The following is a 20,575-nucleotide window of genomic DNA, read 5'->3' as shown; positions in this document are numbered from 1 at the left end:
CCCACAGTGGACTTCCCAACTCCAAACTGATTCACGACTGATCGGTAGCAGTCTGGAGTTGCCAGCTTCCACACAGTGATTGCCACTCACTTTTTCACAATTAGGGCAGCTCTTATTTTGGTGTCCCTGTGCTGCAGGGTACAGATAAACCTCACACACAGTTCCAGAAAGGTGGCTTTTCACATGCAAAAGTTCTGCAGTCATTGCTTCCAAAGCCCAGTACCGACAGTCCACTGCATGCAGCTGCTCTGTGAATGCCAGCAGTAATCTTGAATTGTTTTTTTCCATGGCATGCAGCAGGGCTGACACCACAGTGTCATGATCAGATCCACAGCTCATGAAGTACTACAGGATCAGCCATGTTGTGTTCATGATGCTCATCACAAAACTAAAGAGCAGTGCAGGATCCATGCTTTCAGACAGAGATGGTAGATGCATAGTTCACAGGTGCAACTGAAAAGCAGCATGAAACATAGTAGGAAGCCCATAGAATGATGGGTCGAAGAAAACTGCATCGTGGGATGCTGAGCCTACCCACCCCGATGCACTGTGATCTCTTCCCAGCACCCAGGAGCAAATGGTAGGGAGTTGCACAGTGGGATAGCTACCAACAGTACACTGCTCTATCTGTCGACGCATGAGCACCAACTCTGGACACACTTCACCATCACAAGGACAGTTGTGTGGATGTGCACAAACAGTTTAATTACAGCGGTGGAAGATGATCAACATAACTTACATTGACTTAATTTTGTAGTCGAGACATAGCCTTAGCAATTCAAAAGCAGTTAACATCAATCACAGCCTTCGCCTGTGTCCATTATACCCATCCTGGAGGAAACAAGCTGCAGGCTGCCACAACGAGTCAGCTGAATGTCTCAGCTTTAGGCAGGGTGCTAAGACCTGCTAACTGGATGGGTCACCAGAAGAGCTCTGACCCCACTGTTACCACGATATTGGCTAAATTGGCCAATACTACTAAAAGTATACTGCATGAGCTACAGCCAACACACAACTGATACTAGGTGCAGAAGTGGTCTGAGGGTGCGCTTCAGACCTGGGCTGTTATAGTTAGGCTAGGGTTGAGGCCAAATTAAGGCTAGAGTTTGGTTTTCACAATGCTATAGTCTCATGAATTTAGTGGAGATTGAACAATTCTTTCACTCCTAGCGATAGTCCCTCCATAGCAAGGATGGAGCATATTGGCAGGATGAGGAAGCTTGGTCTGGTGTTTCCCATACTATGGCCACTCTGTCTAAATGGAGGGTTTTAAGTTCAGATCCTCAAACATATTCTAGGCACTTAACTCCAATTGATTTTAGTGAGTTAGGTGGCAAAATATCTTAGAGGATCTGGGCCTTAGTCTCTAGGGCTGTGAAACAATCTCAGTGCATTTTTAATAGATTAAATAGGTTTCAGGTAATTTATTTTAAATCATGCTGTGAAATATTGGTAGGAACCGTGAAACGGAAGTTTAATAAGGTCATCATAAAAATACAAGAAAATGTTTGCTTTGTTCACACACATCTCTGGTATTTTATTATGCATGATTTAAAAATATGGGGAGGTGAAATTATCACTTAAACCCTCCTCACTACTCCCCAGAAAAAGAGTGCTGGTTCAACCAGTTGGTAAAAATGAAGGTAATATTTATGGAAGTCATTTTCAAGTGGTCCCCAGGGAAACCAGACCTCAAAACTGCAGGCAAGTAAAAGGAAGTTAATGGGCGATGCTGATTATTGGACAGACTTCTCAGGTACAAATGAGGATTTCTCAGTAATAGATTAACTAGAGTATCAGTGCGTATCAGTCTCTGTGTGGTACACTACCGTTGTCAGTTTCAAAGTTCACATTGAAAACCAGCAGAGTCTGAATGAAGTGCGGGTAGAGGAAGACTTAAGGGAAAGTGAGGTAAGTGACACAGTGAAACAGACAAGTTATGAATTTAAGAACGGGGTGGGCGGAGAGGGGGTGGAATCAGCAAAAATCAGTGATAAAAAGCAATACTTAATACTGTAGAGAAGCGTATGCAGCCATCTTGCTGTGATTTTCCTGTGTTGATCTGCATCCCTGTGATTGATTTTCAAAGGTTCTGAGCATGTGTGGCTCCCTTTGACTTCAGTTGGTGGTGGGGACCCTTGGCACTTCTGAAAATCCAGTTCATGGTGACAAACAGTCCCAGGTAATAGGGACAGCAGTTGGTGTTTAAAAATAAACACTTTCCTAAACAGGTTTAATGAATCTGAAGTGGGTAAGGGGAGATTATTAATTCAACTATCCCAATTTTCTCTGTTCATTTTCAGTGAAATTAATAAAGTGCCTGTTTTCCTAGGTTTTTCCATAATGATTAGACAGCTATTCCCCCCTTCATTAATATGAATTAGAAAGTTCAATATCTGTACTTCAATCATCAGAGGATGGATTCATCCTTCAGGCATTTGTTAACTATCGCCACCTGTAAGATCTAGTGCCTCCTGTAAAATGAGGACTAGTTAAAATTACCTCTTGAACAGGTACAACAGAGCCTAAATAAATATACAATGTTGGGTGATGGACTTTCTAAAAATATTCACTGAATATGAATTCTAGGAATATGCCCATTAAATATCACAGTCCTTTAAACAATGCTTGTGAAGTTTCTAGTGTCACTGCTTACCTAGACCAACACTTTATTCCCAAATATGGGCACTGTCTTTTTTGACATGTCCCTGAAATCCTAATTATTTTAAACTATAAAATGTATGTAAAGTCCTTTTGAGACAATCAGTGGTCTGGATCCAGGTAGTAAAGGCTCTTAAGACACTGCATTATTTTAAATTAATAGGCACTATAAAGAGGAGCTGTCTTTTTAGTGGTTATATTTGTGTATGTATACATTGAAAATAATTAATTAGTTGTCTGTCCTCTCTGTCACCATCAATCATCACCATCACCTCTCATCTTTCCCTTCCCCGGGTCCTAAGCGATTCTAGATTTGTAGAGCACCAATGTATCATGCAGCGTTGTTGTAGCAGTGTTGGTGCCAGGATATTAGAGAGGCAAGGTGGGCGAGTTAATATCTTTTACTGGAAACTTCTGTTGGAGAGAGAGAGAGAAGCTTTCGAGCGTACACAGAGCTCTTCCTCAGATCTGGGAAATGTACTCAGAGGGTACGTCAACATAGAAACTAGATACCTTCTGGCTCGCGGTGCTCAGTCTGCGGCGCTGTTGTATAGCTGTGTAGACTTCTGGGCTCCAGCCAGAGCCCAGACTCTGGGACCCTGCAAGGGGGAAGGGTCCTGGAGCCCAGAAGTCTACACACCATGAAACAGCCCCACAGCCCAAGACGACTGGCTTGTGCCAGCCATGGGTTTCTCTTTGCTGTGTAGACATTCTCAGAGTGTCACAGGTGGAACACATTGTTTATTATAAGTACAGTAACTCCTCACTTAAAGTCATCCCGGTTAACATTGTTTCGTTGTTAGGTTGCTGATCTATTAGAATGGGGTGGGCAAACTTTTTGGCCTGAGGGCCACATCGGGGTTCCCAAACTGTATGGAGGGCCGGGTAGAGAAGGCTGTGCCTCCCCAAACAGCATGGCCTCCGCCCCCTATCCACCCACTCCCACTTCCCCTGACTGCCCCCCTCAGAACCTCTGACACCCCCCCCCCAACTCCTTGTCCCCTGACCATCCCCTCCCTGGACCCCCCACCTCTAACTGCCCCCCCGGGACCCAACCCCTATCCAAGCCCCCCTGCCCCCGACTGCCCAATCCCTATCCACCCCCGCACCCCCTGTCAGGCCCCCCGAAACTCCCACGCCTATCCAACACCCTATTCCCCGGCCCCTGACTACCTCCCCCAGAACCTCTGCCCCATCCAACCGCCCCCTATCCCCTGACTGCCCCCCGGGACCCCTTGCCCCTTATCCAACTCCCCCCCCCGCCCCCTTACCATGCTGCTCAGAGCAGCAGGACTGGCAGCCGTGCTGTCCAGCCAGCACAAGCCACACTGGGGGGAAGGGGGGGGGGGAGATGGACCACAGGAGGGGAGGGGCCAGGAACTAGCTTCCCCAGCCAGGAGTTCAAGGGCTGGGCAGGATGGTCCTGCGAGCCGGATGTGGCCCATGGGCTCTAGTTTGCCCACCTCTGTATTAGAACATACTTATTTAAAGTCACGCAATGTTCTGTTATAAGGTTGTTTGGCTCACCCCGCTCCGCCCGCCTATTCCAGCTGGGGAGTGGGCAAGCCCTCGATCCCGCTCCCCAGCAGGAGCGCTGGGCAGGCAGAGCAGGTCAAGTACCCATGTCCCAACCCTGCTATGCTCCTGTCTCAATTGAGTTTCACAATCATCATTTGTGAGTACAGTATTAAATTGTTTAAAACTTATACTGTATATGTACATGATGTCTTTTGTCAAGTGAAAAAAAATTTCCTTGGAACCTAACCTTTCCTATTTACATTAATTCTTATGGGGAAATTGGATACGCTTAACATGGTTTTGCTTAAAGTAGCATTTTTCAGGAATATAATTACAATGTTAAGCAAGGAGTTACTGTAGTTAACACATATTTCAAGGGACCATTCAAGATGAAGTAGCCTGTTAACACGACAAACTTCAACCACCTGTCCATTAAAAACTCTGGAAACACCGACACCAGCAAAGAAAAAAGCAAAAGCTTGTCTCTCTCACCAACAGAAGTTGGTCCAACAAAATATATTACCTCACCTACCTTGCCTCTCTAAAATGGATTAGACAAATTTCTGTAGTTCCAACCTGAAGAGTCTGGAATGTTGGCCATGGCAGATGTTGCTATGCCAGCATCACCCTGGAAAGGGGCAGAGGGCACCTGTTCTGGAGTGTTTGTTCTGGAACTGGAACCCCTTCTGGATCCCTCTCTACTGACAGCTTTGGGACAATTGGTGACCTGTGGTAATGCTCAAGTGTGTAACTCCAAACAGTTGTTTGACAGAGGGGAGACAAAGGTGAAGACAGAGCTCAGAAATTGGCTGCTGGAACAGCATGTGAGCTACCTGCGTGGTAGAGGACATGCTCCCTACGTTTTGTGGGGTTTGAGCTGCTTCCTTCATGCCATCAGGTTTCTAGGGCTTGATGTTGGTTTAACTCAGAAAACACAGCTACAGAACCTACTCCTCTCCCCTCTGTTCTCTCCCTGTCACCATCTCCTCTGTAATCCCTCTCCCACCCCCTTCCCCATTGTTCTCTCCTTAGTTGGACTGTTTCCCCTACATTGGTCACTTGTGCTCCCTAGTTTCTCTCAGCTCCCTCCTGATTCTCTTGATATGGGAGATCTGCTGATGTGGGACAACTGCTATGGCACTTCAATCTGGGTTCCCTATTTGTGGATAGCAAGAGTGGACAGTGGGTACAGAGGAATGCTCCTTGGGGTCAGCCAGAGGTACTTCTCTGATTGGCACTTGACTCCCCACACTGCCGAAGTGCTTCAGTCAGAGCAAGTCAAAGTGCTTCAAGGTGCAGTTCTTATGGTTTACTGGTTATTTCTGAAAGTTGCTTTGGTATCACCCAGCTAAAACAGCTATTAATAGTATTTGTTCTGGATTTGCTGAAACAGGTGTGCGGACAAAGGCAGATACAATGTCTGACACCGATGAGATGACCATCAATCTTCTCTTGGTTGGAAGGACCCAGAGTGGCAAAAGTGCTGCTGGGAATAGCCTTCTGGGCAGCTCTGACTTTGACAGCCATCTATCCCCAAGCTCTGTGACCACATGCTGCAGTCTCGGATGCAGCTGCCGCATCTCAGGCTTCACACGCCGAAATGGCTACGAGCTAGCCCTGCGGGTTCATGTCATGGACACTCCAGGGTATCCTCACAGCAGCCTGAGCAAAGAAGAGGTGCGGCAAGCGGTGAGGGCAGCTCTGGCTCAGCACTTTGGAGAGGAGGGCCTTCACCTAGCACTCTTGGTCCTGAGAGCTGACTTGCCTCTTTGTGAAGAAGAAAATCACACAATTCAGCTAGTCCAGGTAAAAAATTCTCTACATCCTGGCAACTCTGTTGTTTTTAGAACTAGGAACCCTCAAATGGTATCAGCTGAAGTAGAAAGGAGACAGGTAGGTGCAGTTCCCACACCCACCTCTCCCTCCCTCCCACAGCCTAGGCTTGTTCTAGCTAAAACTCAGTAGCATTTCTGTGCTGCAGACAAACTTTTCATTTTAAATTTGATGGAAGAAAGTTAAACACGGAACAGGTGGCCAAGTATTATTCAGTTAATTATAGGAGGGCTAAGCAGAAAGGGGCCTGTGAGTCTGGTTTACCATTAAGAATGTTTTTCTCCCCCATCCCGCCCCCATAATAGGATTTACATGTATTGCCTTTTGAGGTTTATTATCAAGGACCCAGACCTGTTGAGAAGAAATGCTACTTTAATCATCTGCAACTAGAAGCTAAATGAACTACATGCAAAGAACTACATTAACATGGGGTGAATTAAGGTGTTTTAAATTGCACAAAACCCAGAGGAACTTCAAAAACTAAAACTTTCCACCAGCACCTTAACTCTGCCACCTAAAACACATATGCATTTTCCAAGAATTGTACTTGGTGAATGTTAAGTTTGTCAATGTTTATATAATAATTGGTAGCTAAAATAAGAGGAACGTTTGATCAAAGCCACTGCTATTTTAGTCAGACAGTAGAACCTCAGAGTTATGAACACCAGAGTTACAAACTGATGGGTCAATCACATACCTCATTGGAACCAGAAGTATGCAATCAAGCAGCAGCAACAAAAAAGCAATACAGTACCATGTTAAGCATAAACTATTAAAAATAAAGGGAAAGTTATAAAAAAATCTGACAAGGTAAGGAAACTTGGTTTTTTGTTTAAATTAAGATGTTTAAAAGCAGCATTTTCTTTCTGCATAGTAAAGTTTCAAAGCTGTATTAAGTCAATGTTCAGTTGTAAATGTTTCAATGAACAACCATGTTCAGAGTTACGAATAACCTCCATTCCAGAGGTGTTTGTAACTGAGGTGCTACTGTACTACTATTCTGCTTTTTTATAGCAGTTGTCATCTGATCTTCTCAAAGCACTTTACAAATAAAAAAAAAATTGTCAAAACTCCCCTGTGAGGTAGAGGTTATTCCCATTTACCAGATAAGGAAACCACAGATAGAGATATTAAGTGAATTGCCCACGGCCCCCACAGGTACCTTGTAGGTAGAACTGGGAGTATAGCTCAGATCATCTACCTCTCTTATAATACCAATAGTGTTCAAAGCTAAGCAGGGAGTAATATACTTTACATTTCTTTAGCAACTTTCCTCTGGTGGGGATTCACTATAACAAATGAGTGTTTCAATCCCTTGCGCTGGGATGGAGACTCCTCCTTCTCCTTTGTAGGTGGCTGAAATTCACCCAAAAGTTGCTGACACTTAGCAACAACAACAAGAACGGTCACTCACCTTCAAACTGTTGTTCTTCAAGATGTGTTGTTCATGTCCATTCCAAAACAGGTGTGCATGAGTGCATGGCAGCTGGAAAACTTTTCCCCTAGCAGCATCAGTCAGGTCAGCCTGGGTGCCCCTGGAGTCACGCCTTCAGGGTGCTCAATATAGACCCCAGCTCACCTGCCACTGCCTCAGTTCCTTCTTGCCGGCTACTCCAACAGAGGGGTAGGAGGGTGGGTATTGGAATGGACATGAACAACACATCTCGAAGAACAGATACAAGAAGGTGAGTAACCATTTTTTCTTCTTTGGGTGCTTGTTCACGTCAGCTCCAATCAGGTGACTCACAAGCCTGAGTTCTGGAGGTGGGATCTGAGTCATCCACTGATTAGAGCACTGCTCTTTCTAAAGGCCTGTGGGGTGATTGCGTAGTGCATGGTGAAAGTGCGTATGGAGGACCATGTCACTGCTCTGCAGATTTCTTGGGTGGGAACCTGTGCCAGGAATGCCATTAAAGAAGCCCGAGCCCTGATGGAGTGCGCAGTGATCGGGGAAGCAGGTACACCTGCCAGGTTGTAGCACTCATGGATGCAGGACGTGATCCATGACGAAATCCGTTGAGAAGACAAAAGAAGACCTTTCATTCTGTCCACCCCTGCCACAAATAACTGGATGGACTTTTGGAACGGCTTTGTTCTCTCAACGTATAAGGCTATTGCACTGCAGACAGCCAACGAGAAGCCTTTGCTCCCTGCCGCTCAAGTGCAGCTTAGGCTAGAACACTGGGAGGAAGATGTCCTGGTTCACGTACAACTGGAAGACAACCTTTGGGAGGAAAGCTGGGTGAGGCCTGAGCTGAACCTTGTCCTTACAAGAACACAGTATAAGGAGCTTCTGATATTAGGGCCTTGAGCTCAGACACCCTCCTGGCTGAGGTTATTGCTACCAAAAATACCACCTTGTATGAGAGCAGGGAGCACATCGCCAAAAGGTTCAAAGGGCCGACCCATGAGTCTGGAAGGGACCAGATTAAGGTCCCAAGCCCGGACAGGCTGTCGGGACCTTTAAGAAAATGGCTGACCACAGGATTAGCAAAGACCGAGTGGCCCTCTGCGCCTGGGTGGAAGGTCGAGATGGAGGCCAAGTGGACCCTTATTGATGAGATGGAGAAGATATTAGAGTATAAGTGGTACAAAGGCAAGCGTCGGGGATGAATGGTACTGCGCAGACCAGATTGAAAATCTCTTCCTTCCACTTGGCAAGGTAGGTGGCTGTCATGGAAGGTTTGCTACTGCCAAGGAGGACTTGTCTAACCAGGTCTGAGCAGAAGAGCTCCATCAGGTTCAGCCATGGAGCTTCCACGCCATGAGGTGCAGCGACTCAAGCTTTGGGTGTTGGAGACGGTGAGGATCCTGTGTTAGTACATCTGTGAAGAGCAGCAAGGTGAATGGAGCTTCCACGGACATTTCCAGGAGTAATGTGTACCAGTCCTGGCGGGGCCAGTCTGGAGTTATCAATATGACCGAGGCTTGTTCCCACTGTATCTTGAGGAGCACCTTATGGATGAGAGGGATAGGTGGAAATGCATATAGGAGATGGCCTCCCCATGGGAAGAGGAATGCATCTATGATGGAGCCTGGGCTGTGATTCAGGAAGGAGCAAAACTGCTGGCACTTCCTGTTGCATCATGTGGCGAACAGGTCTATCCGGGGAAAACCCCACTGATGGAAGATTGAGATCGCAACTTCCGGGCAAAGGGACCACTCGTGGCCATGGAACGACCTGCTGAGATAGTCCGCCAACTCATTCCGTACTCCAAGGAGATACGATGTTTGCAGATATACTAAATGCTCTACACAGAAGTCCCACAGCATGAAGGCTTCCTGGCACAGGAGGGAGGAGCATGCACCCTCGTTTGTTCACATAAAATGTTGCTGTGGTGTTGTCTGTCATAACTAATACATCTCACTGTCAAGTGGGCTCAGAAACTCTGGCATGCCAGGCAGACTACTCTCAGCTCTCTGACACTGATGTGGAAAGCGAGTTCCACCTGAGACCATAGGCCTCATGTCCTGAGGTCTCCCAAATGTGCCCACCAGCCCAAGACTGACGCATCCATCACTAGCAAGAGAGACGGCTGGTGAAGGGGACCCCTGCACATACTACTTGTGGGTCGAGCCACCACCGGAGGGAGTAGAGTACCGGACAAGGTAGGGTTACGATCTTATCCAAGCTGTCCTGGACTGGCCAATACTCTGAGACTAGACATGACTGAAGAGGTCGAAGTCTGAGTCTGGCATGCTGTATTATGTAGGTACAAGCCACCATGTGCCCCAGGAGCTTCAGGCAATTCCTTGCTGTGGTGGTGGGAAACTGCCAGAGACCTTGTATGATGTCGCTGAGGGACCGAAACGTTGCTTCTGGGAGGCATGCCCTGGCTTGAGTCAAGTCTAGTACTGCCCCTATCTGCTGAACCGGGGACAGAATTGATTTTCCCTCGTTCAGAAGGAGGCCCAGTTCATCGAACGTCATTCTTAAGAAGTCAACTTGTGCCTCCACTTGAGACCTGGATTGGCCCTTGATAAGCCAGTCGTCGAGGTACGGGAATACCTGTACCCGCCATCTGCACAGGAACATGGCCACAACTGCCATGCACTTGGTGAACACTCGAGGTCCTGCCAATAGGCTGAATGGGAAGACTGTGAACTGGTAGTGGGTGGTGTTCACCACAAACCTGAGGTATTTTCTGTGGGACAGAATTATTGCTCTGTGAAAGTACACATCCTTCAAGTCAAGAGTGGCATACCAGTTTCCTGGATCCATTGAAGGGATGATGGAGGCCATAGAGACCATGCAGAACTTGAGCTTCTTCATGAACTTGTTGAGTTCTCGCAGGTCTAGGATGGGCCTGAGCCTTCTTTTGGCTTTCGGTATTAGGAAATACCGAGAATAGAAACCCTTGCTCTTTTGCTCCTGAGGAACCTCTTCCACTGCTCCTAGTGAAAGGAGTGAGTGCACCTCCTATATAAGGAATTGCTCATTAGAGAGATCCCTGAAAGACAGGGAAGGGATGGTGGAAGGGCGGGGTGGGGGTGCACAGAATTGGATGGAGTATCCCCTGTCTACCATGCAGAGCACCCAGCAGTCTGAAGTGATATGGGACCATGCACGGTAGAAAGGGGACAGTGAGAACGAAAAGGTAAGGTGGGGTAGATCCAGTTCTTGTCCTGGTGTGCTATGCTCAACTGCATCTTCAAAAGGCCAGTCTGGGGCCGGAAGGTGGTTTCGGCTGGCCAGAACCCTGCCCTGAGGATGGATGCAGCCTTTTTTTGCCACTCCTATTCCTCCTCCAAGGAGCGTCCTGCCCATTCTGCAGTTGGTAGAACTGTGATGGAAGCTGCGGCCGGAAATGCCTGTGCTGAGTCGCAGGAGTATGGAGGCCCAAGGACTGGAGGGTGGCCTTCTAGTCCTTTAAACTGTGGAGTCTTTTATTTGTTCTCTCAGAAAAGAGGGCTGAACCCTCAAAGAGGAGGTCCTGAATGGTTTGTTGGACCTCGTGGAGGAGACCCAAGACCTGCAACCAGGAACTCTTCCTCATTGCCACCTCTGTGGCCATTGCGTGGGAGGCAGCGTCTGCCCCGTCCAACACCGCCTGTAGGGAAGCTCGTGCAATTAGTTTCCCTTCCTCCACCAGTGCAGAGAATTCCGCATGGGAGTCCTGTGGCAGCAGCTCCGCAAACTTGGCCTTCGCACTGCAGGTGTTATACGAGTATCTGCTCATGAACAGAATGACTGCCTCAAAAAAAAAAAAAAAAAGAGACACAAGACGACGTTGGCAGACTTGGGGCAAGAATCCCAAACATTTGGTTCTCAATCCCATGCTTTAATCTAAATCTAATTTAATTTAAAATAAACCACAATGGTTTCACAATAGAAAACTGTTAGCGAGTCACCATATATTTGCTTTGACTACAGTAATTTCTGCTCAGGCAGGACTAACTTTTTTTTGGAGTGGGGAGGGACACGGCTAAAAGTTAAATTATTTTCTGTTCTTCACAGACAACTAACTGAAAATGATTTTTTCTGGATTTCTAGGGGAAAAAATAGTTTTGGGGGCGTACTGCGGCTGGGGGAGGTTGCAGAGAGAAGAAATTCCTTTCCTTTGAACTTTTCCACTGGAAATTTCTCAAATACTTCTCATATGAATGAGCTTCTTTGAAAGTCGGCCAGCGGGTAAACATTGATCATCATTTTCATAGTGTCTATACCGAGCACTATAGGAATGAACTTTCTAAAGAGATACATGATGTTACTCTGACCTAGTAGAGAAAAATCAAGCTCCCAATACCAGGTGCTTTTGGGATAAGGCCCACAGGCAAGGAAAAGGAGAAATGAATCAGAATTCTTTGTATTAGCCTTTCTATGTGCTATTGGCTGACTAAGTCTCTCTGTTGGAAAGGAGATGAAAGATGTTAGGAGATAAGCAAATAGAAGATGATCCTGCCCTCCCCTCCCCCATCTGAATTGAAACCTACTACTTTTGTTTCATGTTTCTGTTATAATTATGGCTCACAGTTGATACAATGGTTAGCTATTTATTTCTAAAAGCCCAGATGTTATGATATCATCAACAAAACAGGGCAAGGCAGCTAGCTGGATCTTGGGGAAACGTTCATATTCGGAACAATAATGTTTATACTTTAACTAACTGTCCCAGAAGGACACTGGGACCATGAAAACCTTTTAGCAATCAGCAACAATTCTTGATAAGTCACAGCAATCCTCTCTATATCAGAGGTCGCAGATTGATAAACCACCTAGAATATATTTACACCTTTCTGGATTTTCATTCTATTGGTGTGGTCCTGTGAACTGGGCACAGGACTCAGGGCCAGAAATTCCCAAATTCTAATATTGACTTCCCCGCTCACTTGCCTGACCCTAAGCAAACCACATAACCAACAAAATTAATAGGCAGCTACTTTAAAACAAACAGAAGGAAGTACTTGTTCACACAATGCGCAGTCAACCTGTAGAATTCATTGCCAGAGGATGTTGTGAAGGCTAGAAGTATAAATTGGTTCAGAAAAGAATTAGATAGCCATTGATGGGCCTGTCCTCCATTAGGTTATTAGTCAAGATGATCAGGCATGCAACCCAATGCTTTGGGTGTCTCTAAAGTTCCAACTGCCAAAAGCTGGGACTAGATGACAAGGGATGGATCACCCAATAATAGCCCTGTTCTGTTCATTCTCTCTCAAACATCTGGCACCAGCCACTGTTGGAAGATAGGCTAGTGGGCTAAATGCATAGGCACTGATTCAGTGGGTGCTCCAGGGCTGGAGAACCCACGGGGAAAAAATGGTGGGTGCTGAGCACTCACCAGCAGCCTCCCCATCAGAACCTCCCCCACCAGCACCTCCCGCCCGCCGCCGAGCCCAATCAACTGATCGGCACCTTTTCCCACCCACCGCAAACAGCTGTTTCGCAGCATACAGGAGGCTGGGAAGGAGGCAGGGAGGAACGAGGACGTGGCATGCACAAAGGAGGGGGCAGAACTGGGTGGGAAGAGGCAGCGGTGGGGTGGAGACAGGAAGAGACAGGGCAGGGGTGGGGCCTTGAGTCACAGCCAGGAGTCAAGCACCCCACGGCACTTTTGAAAGTCGATGCTTGTGGCTAAATGGATTGTTGGTCTGACCCTGTTCTTATATTCTATCCTCTGTAATTCCCCACCCCTCTTTGTAAAACTGGAATGATGCTTATCCACACATTGCCCCAGGTGGACTGAGAATTCATAAGTTAATATTTTAAAGCATTTTGAAAATGCAAAGCGCAAGTATATTTCCCTCCATCACACAACAAATATGTTCAGCATGCTATAAATTCTATGCAAAAATGCATTAAGTAACTAATTTGGGAACTTTTCCTTGAAATTTATATTTTACGTGTAAGAAATGGCAAAATTGACCCATCACTATCAACATGCTAGGGCTTTTTATCTTCCTAAGTACAGCAGAATATAAGGAGGTCATGTTCCAGCAGTTAGACCTACACATAGGCAGCACGTAATGGAGGCCAGGGGAAGCTAAGCCTCCCCACACCTCATGCTATCAGAGGGTGGGAGGGCATGGCAGATTTGGGGCCCCCTGAAAAATCTCCCCCTGCCACAGACCCAGGGCTGGAGGAGCTCTTGTTTTGGGTTACCAACTTTCTAATTGCACAAAACTGAACACCCTTGCCCCAGCCCTTCCCCGAGGCCCCACCTGACCACTTCTGAGCCCCCCCAACCCCCACTCCAGCCCCCTGCCAGTTGCTCTCCCTCTCCCACCCTCACTCACTTTCACTGGGCTGGGGTATGGCAGAAGGTGAAGGCTCCAGCTATAGGCTCTGGGGTGCAGGAGGGGGTTCCAACCTGGGGGAAGGGGTTGGGGTGCAAGTGGTTGTTTGGGGTCCGGGAGGGAGGCAGCATGCAGGAGGGGGCTAACCTCCCCAGTGGGAAGCATCAGCCACCACTTATGGATCTACACATTTCTTTTATTTAGGTGTTATATTTCCTCTTACCAGCATAAAGGCCATATGATTGCTAGTGAAGTAGGAAGGACACAGTCACACACACATTGCACCATAACTACAGCTGCAGTTATTGAAATATAAACGCCTACTGCTTTATTTACATTAGCGATGTTCATATATGTTCACAAGGCAATATAAAAAGACCCTTGCACTCTCCAGTCCCCACATAGCAGAAGTTGATTTCTCTCCCTCTCCCCAGTCCTTTAGTCAATAGCAAATGCCTATTTGCTTACTCTAAGAGAGAGAGAACAGTAAAGCATTTTCCTTAGTTGTTAATAATTATCCAGTTAATAATTATGGCATAGAGCAGTTAATATAATTGACAGAATTGCACATTAGTGTTGCACCTGTGACATTTTTATTTTAAAATGCGATTTAAAAAATTTAATTTGAAAGGTAAAACTTTGCCCTCTACTACAGCATGCTTCTGCAGCTACCCAATGTGCCCTACTACCTAGCCCATTTGGAGCTGCAGCCAGAACCAGCACTGTGGCAGAGCTGGAGGCAGAGGGGCTAGGTGCACTCCTGCCTGCAGGCCGTGCCATCCCCCGCCCCAGGTTTGGGATCACTGCTTTAGATTATAATTGGAATGGCTTGAAGCTGCCTATGTTGACAGTAGTTACCTAACAGCTGCCCAGTCACCTACATCAAAAACTATAGCTCAGTCCAAGTTCTCTATAGAAAGGTAACCAAATCCAGGTTAACATTTATAAGTACTGTTCTATTCTACGTCTTGAACCAGAAGCTTCCAAACTTTTTTCATTTGCGGACCCCTAAATAATTTCAACTGGAGGTATAGACCCTTTTCAAATCTATTGTCAGTATATATAGTTGAATTCTGTTCAATCACTTTTCAGCTTAAGCCTTTCACAGACCCCTTAAACAACTCCACGGACCACTGGTTGAGAAATACCGGAATAGAGGTTCTGGCCTATTGTTTTTCCTAGCTCCTCCCACTTCTGATATTTTTCTAGCAGTCTCCCACCCATAACTGTTTTTAGTTATGTTAATTATCTTACCACATGGCTTAGGAGAAATAACTGGAAGTTAAGGTTTATTGTCTGCAACTTAGATTCAGACCTGGGTATTGCAGAGACTGCCCTATAGATTGTCCTTTCTGGGAAATTGATTAATATAAAGAGTTCACATTACATCTGACAGCTGCCTTCTAAGCTGTTGACTGTAAGTTGGTGTTGGCTTGACTATGATCATAGGCTCTTGCTGAACATTTCCAGGTGTATTGGAGCAATTGCTCATCACCCCAAGAGCTCTTATTCATTATACTTTTCAGACATCCATCTTGTTTATCCAGATGCTCAATGAGTGCATTAGACAATGGGAAGGGTTAATAAGAAGGCATGTTCTGAGGTGTAAATTCACTTTAAAAATACAGTATTTGAAATTCATTAATTTTACATTCACATTTCATGTGACCTGTTTTCTGAATACATAAAATACCAAAATTCATAAAGTGAATAATTCAACTTCACTGAAAAAGGAGTCAGCTCTAAAAAAAGGGAGCGTGGCTGACACAACCAAGTATTTCATACTGACCTAGGATTTTGACTGCCTCTCCATTTCCCACCGTACCCAGGCTGTAAGCACCTCCCAGGAAAATAAGATTGGCGTAGCATGATCCCTATGAGATTTCATTAAGTCTTTTGCTCTCCTCTTTTCTCAGAATATAGGAAACTGTTTGCAATAGGTTTTATTTTGTAAGATGGGAGTGGCAACTGTTGTAAACGTTGTTATGGCTGTGGTGGAAAATCTTTAATCAGAGAGAAAGCTTCTGCAATATGATCTAAAAGGTACCAGACTCTGGATTAGATTCAATGCTCCTGAATGCTGAGAAGATATGATAACTGGCCCTGTGGATATGGGGAAAGCAGTGGACATGATATATCTTGACTTTAGAAAAGCTTTTGATAGTTTCCCACAATATTCTTGCCAGCAAGTTAAAAAAGGTATGGATTGGATGAATGGACTATAAGGTGGATAGAAAGCTGTCGAGATCATCGGGCCCAAAGGGGAGTGATCAACGGCTCGATGTCTAGTTGGCAGCCAATATCTAGTGGAATGCCCCAGGGGTCCGACCTGGGGGCCGTTTTGTTCAACATCTTCATTAATAATCTGGACGATGGGATGGATTGCACCCTCAGCAAGTTCGCGGATGACACTAAACTGAGGGAGAGATAGATATGCTGGAGGGTAGGGATAGGGTCCAGAGTGACCTACACCAATTGGAGGATTGGGCCAAAAGAAATCTGATGAGGTTCAACAAGGACAAGTGCAGAGTCCTGCACTTAGGATGGAAGAATCCCATGCACTGCTACAGGCTGGGGACCGACTGGCTAAGCAGCAGTTCCGCAGAAAAGGACCTGGGAATTACAGTGGATGAGAAGCTGGATATGAGCCAACAGTGTGCCCTTGTTGCCAAGAAGGCTAATGGCATATTGGGCTGCATTAGTAGGAGTGTTGCCAGCAGATCAAAGGAAGTGATTATTCCCCTCTATTTGGCACTGGTGAGGCCACATCTGGAGTATTGCGTCCAGTTTTGGGCCCCCCACTATAGAAAGGATGTGGACAAATTGGAGTCCAGCAGAGGGCAACAAAAATGATTAGGGGCTGTGGCATATAAAATTTGTGAGGAGAGGCTGAGGGAACTGGGCTTATTTAGTCTGCAGAGGAGAAGAGTGAGGGGGGATTTGATAGCAGCCTTCAAGTACCTGAAGCGGGGTTCCAAAGAGGATGGAGCTTGGCTGTTCTCAGTGGCAGATGACAGAACAAGAAGCAATGGTCTCAAGTTGCAGTGGGGGAGGTCTAGGTTGGATATTAGGAAAAACTATTTCACTAGGAGGGTGGTGAAGCACTGGAATGGGTTACCTAGGGAGGTGGTGGAATCTCCATCCTTAGGGCTTTGTCAAGCCAGGCCTTAGAAACCTCTGGCTGGGATGATTTAGTTGGGGATGGTCCTGCTTTGAGCAGAGGGCTGGACTAGACGATCTCCTGAGGTCTCTTCCAACCATAATCTTCTGATTCTAATGCTCTTTCCACAGGCAGATTCCCATGACCAAGCATTCCTTATAATCAACTCTTCTGTGTCTTGTTCTGGGCTTTGGTGGACTTCATCCCAGAAGAACAGAACTAATTTGACTATCATAAATGGTGATGTGGTCTCTAGCTGTAGATGGTGCTTGACACGGTTCATCATACATAAAGGGTTCATATTTAAGAAACATAGGGTAGATAGGAAAGATGTATATAAGAAAAACATTTATATTTCTAATGACACTATGTATTAAGAATTCAGACCTCACTGATTTTTTGAAACAAAATCAACTAATCAACCTAATTATTACAGCACTTTAATCTGATTTAAAACCGTAACTTTCAGTATTTACACAATATTGGGACACTTGATGCAATTTGGCTGGCATAATTTATGTTCCACACACACCTAAATACTCCCTATTGAACATGATAGTCTTTACTTTGTGCCAATATATTGTAAATTGTTGCTGTGTGAAGTTAAACCACTCATGCATATCACATCACCTTGAGAAGTGGCTGCATTTCCATGGTGGGTGAAGAAATTCTTCTATATCAACTGTGTATAACACAGAGTTCCTTTAAGGCACCAATACCAAGATCCAAAGTGACAATTCTTAACCACATGAATTCAAATTAGTTTTCTCTGAAAATTTACATACCAATCCCACTTCAGGAACAGGCTGGGTTCTCAAACATACCTTCAAGGAGCAAGACTGCATGATGTTTTCTACCTCTAATTTCTAAAATAACCTAAGCTACTAAGTTACTTGATAAAAGCCTATTGGAGCATTCATATTTGGATTTTTAAGAATAAAAACTGTATTTGTCTTACCTGTTTCATGATCACAGACTATTTATGTTAAAAATACTAAAAAATTAGAGTTCTCAAAATACAAGAAATTAAAGACCGGAGTCTGTAAAGCATTGGGCCTTGAATCTTTTAGATTTAAGCTCTTACAGCAGAAATTGATGCCTCGGTTCTATGGACTAGATATAAAATAATGGACTAGAATTCCTTACGTTCCCTCAATTTTGGCTGTACATTGTAGTCTTATCTGCAAGCATAGCCCCCAGAGTTCGTACACAGCATCACTGAGATTAACAGGACTTTGCAATGGCAAGAAGATGTTGATGCAAGATACGGCCTTGCATGTCCCGCGTTGCGGACACCTTTGCCTAAATTACATTTTAGTATCAGGTGCTTTTGAAATAAAAACCCAAATGAATAATGTACGCTACAAGCATAAATTTGCTCTTGCATCACCCACTTTGCATACTTATTTGAAAGAATATTGTCAAGAGTTTTTTTTTTTTTTTTTTCAAATTTTCCTTTATTTACCAGTAACTCCTGGAAGATTAAAACTGAATAGCGTTTTCCTTGTAGTGTCACCATGTTAGCAACCATTTTACTGTATGGATGCTAACAGGTGCAGGGGGGACGAAAGAGCAATGAAGCAGCAAAAGCACACAAAGAATTATATTGACATGCTGAACGGATAAGAAAATAAAGGTGTCACATTTTGAGTCTGATTCTTGAGTGTACTTTTAAACAAAATGTGCACAGTAAATACAATTTACTGTAAAACAATGAAATGCAAATCAACCAAAAAGAAAACTTACAATTAATTGTATAGGCAATGAGCTTTAAAGGATTTCATAAAAACAGACCCAACTGAGCTTCATTTAAAAAGGGAACATAAGCCTCAATTAGCAACCCTACCAGGGAAAGTTGTTGTTTCTCCCCTCATCTATGATTTTACATTAAGAAAAGGGATAGGAACACTATTTACAGATATTTGAGTCCATCATACTATATTAACAATTCTCAACTGTATTTTTAGTATTGCTTGGCATCAGATTATGCTTTCACAAACACAGTGTGAATGTCTTACATAATCAACTTTCATATCTTAGTAGGAAAAGATAACTGTTCCTGTATTTCAGAAGCCTTTGTGGGATCAAGAGATGAAGTTATTTTTTAATTTTGGATGGAGTGGGACGCAAATTCCGTATGAGAGCTTTATGCAATCTACTTTATAGTCATCAAAAAACTCTCTTGACCACCTATCTTAATTATAAATGGTATTAACACCTTTGAAGGTCAAGGAATTGTAGCCATTTACTTGCAATTCAAACTGTATGACCTGGCTTTCTGCCAAAAAGAGAATACTTATTGGTCTGTCAATACATACATACTTTCAGTGTTTACTGAATCTAATTTTGTTAATGCGGATGGAGATGGAAACAAGAAATGATAACTATTTGAGATTTGTTTTTCATTACAGGAACTTCTGGGTCCCACATGGAAAAACTTCACTGCAATTCTATTTACGCACGCAGATAAGGTAGAAGAGGCAGGATTAAATGAAGACCAATACTTTCATATTGCCTCAGATGCCCTGTTAAACCTTTTGAGCTCAATACAACAGAGATACATTTTTGTAGACAACCAGGCAAACATGCTCCAACAGGAAAGAAAAACAATCTTAAGAAAAATCATGGAATTTATAAGAAAAAATAGTTACCAAGTGCTTCTAGTTAAATAAATGCATGGTGACAAACACAAATTACCTCTCATGTACTCATTTACTGACAGCCATCTTCTTTTCTACTTTGGGATAAAATGACATGCAGAGAAGAGGACTCTAGCAGCCAGCACTAAATGCGTGGCGTATTCATGCCCAAATCAACATTTGCATTTCACTTTTCATAAAATAGATGAAAACTGTTTAGTTAGCTACCATAAACATCTATAGTATGCCTATCACCCTACTATCTAACAGCCATTATCACACCAGATCACGGATTCAGGTTGAATTCTGGACAGTATGTCTATCACTGTGTTTACTGATATTACACCACTGGCCATCACATTTTATATTGTAGCTCACAAAGAGCAGGTTACTGAGCATAAAATAAGAATATGTTCTCAATGATTGTAGTGCTGCTGTGCATTATTGAATAGCTACCACATCCTACGTGAATTGGTGGCATTTCAGATTTTTTTTTTTGCACTTGATTCTGCACTATTTACTAAGACAGAAGCACATAGTTTGCAAAGACCCTTCAGATCTTACAGGCTGAAAGTCTCATAGTGTAATCTATTTTTCCCCACTGTGCTTCATAATGAATCCTAATTTAAACAGTTTTAACTTCTTAAAGAATATCAGACCTCGTTGGCTGAGTAGATTATAAGGCAGTTTAAATAGCTCCCATGTTTTGAAGATTATTCAGAGTATTTGGAAGAACTAATTATTGCTGCTAGTTCCCAGATGCATGCACAATTAGTACTGTGGGGATATATGTACAAAGCACATCTAAAAAAATGTGTGTTAATCTCTCCTTTGTGCTTGTCTCTTTTAATTTTATATCATTGTCATTTGGTTGTTTTCCTGTCTTACTGGATGACGTTCAAAATCTGGAAAATTCAGAGACTGAGAAATTTATTTTATTATTTCAGTGGTTAGACAATAGATGGACAGTAAATGAAACACAAACTCTTGGAAGTATATTTAAACAGTTATTGGGGATTTGAAAAGG

The 20,575-nt window shown here is 44.2% G+C and overlaps 1 protein-coding gene across 1 annotated transcript; it reads left to right on the top strand.

Moving 5' to 3' along the window:
- The first annotated feature begins 1,822 nt into the window (after window positions 1–1,822).
- On the top strand, window positions 1,823–20,260 carry GIMD1 (GIMAP family P-loop NTPase domain containing 1). Its single transcript, XM_074950715.1, has 3 exons — window positions 1,823–1,911; window positions 5,573–5,985; window positions 19,321–20,260. The coding sequence occupies exons 2-3, from the start codon at window positions 5,596–5,598 to the stop codon at window positions 19,579–19,581; spliced, it is 651 nt and encodes a 216-aa protein (XP_074806816.1). The 5' UTR covers window positions 1,823–1,911; window positions 5,573–5,595; the 3' UTR covers window positions 19,582–20,260.
- Window positions 20,261–20,575: the final 315 nt, after the last annotated feature.

The sequence above is a fragment of the Natator depressus genome, chromosome 4 (assembly GCF_965152275.1).
Source record: "Natator depressus isolate rNatDep1 chromosome 4, rNatDep2.hap1, whole genome shotgun sequence".
NCBI lineage: Eukaryota > Metazoa > Chordata > Testudines > Cheloniidae > Natator > Natator depressus.
The sequence above is the reverse complement of the archived record's forward strand: the minus strand, read 5'-3'. Positions and strand labels throughout refer to the sequence as shown.

What these genes read in the sequence shown, in the direction of transcription:
- GIMD1 (XM_074950715.1), top strand. Translation starts at nt 5,596, where the DNA reads ATGTCTGACACCGATGAGATGACCATCAATCTTCTCTTGGTTGGAAGG. An exon ending in ACACAATTCAGCTAGTCCAG is followed by an intron (nt 5,986 to 19,320) that starts GTAAAAAATTCT and finishes TTTTCATTACAG; the next exon opens with GAACTTCTGGGTCCCACATG.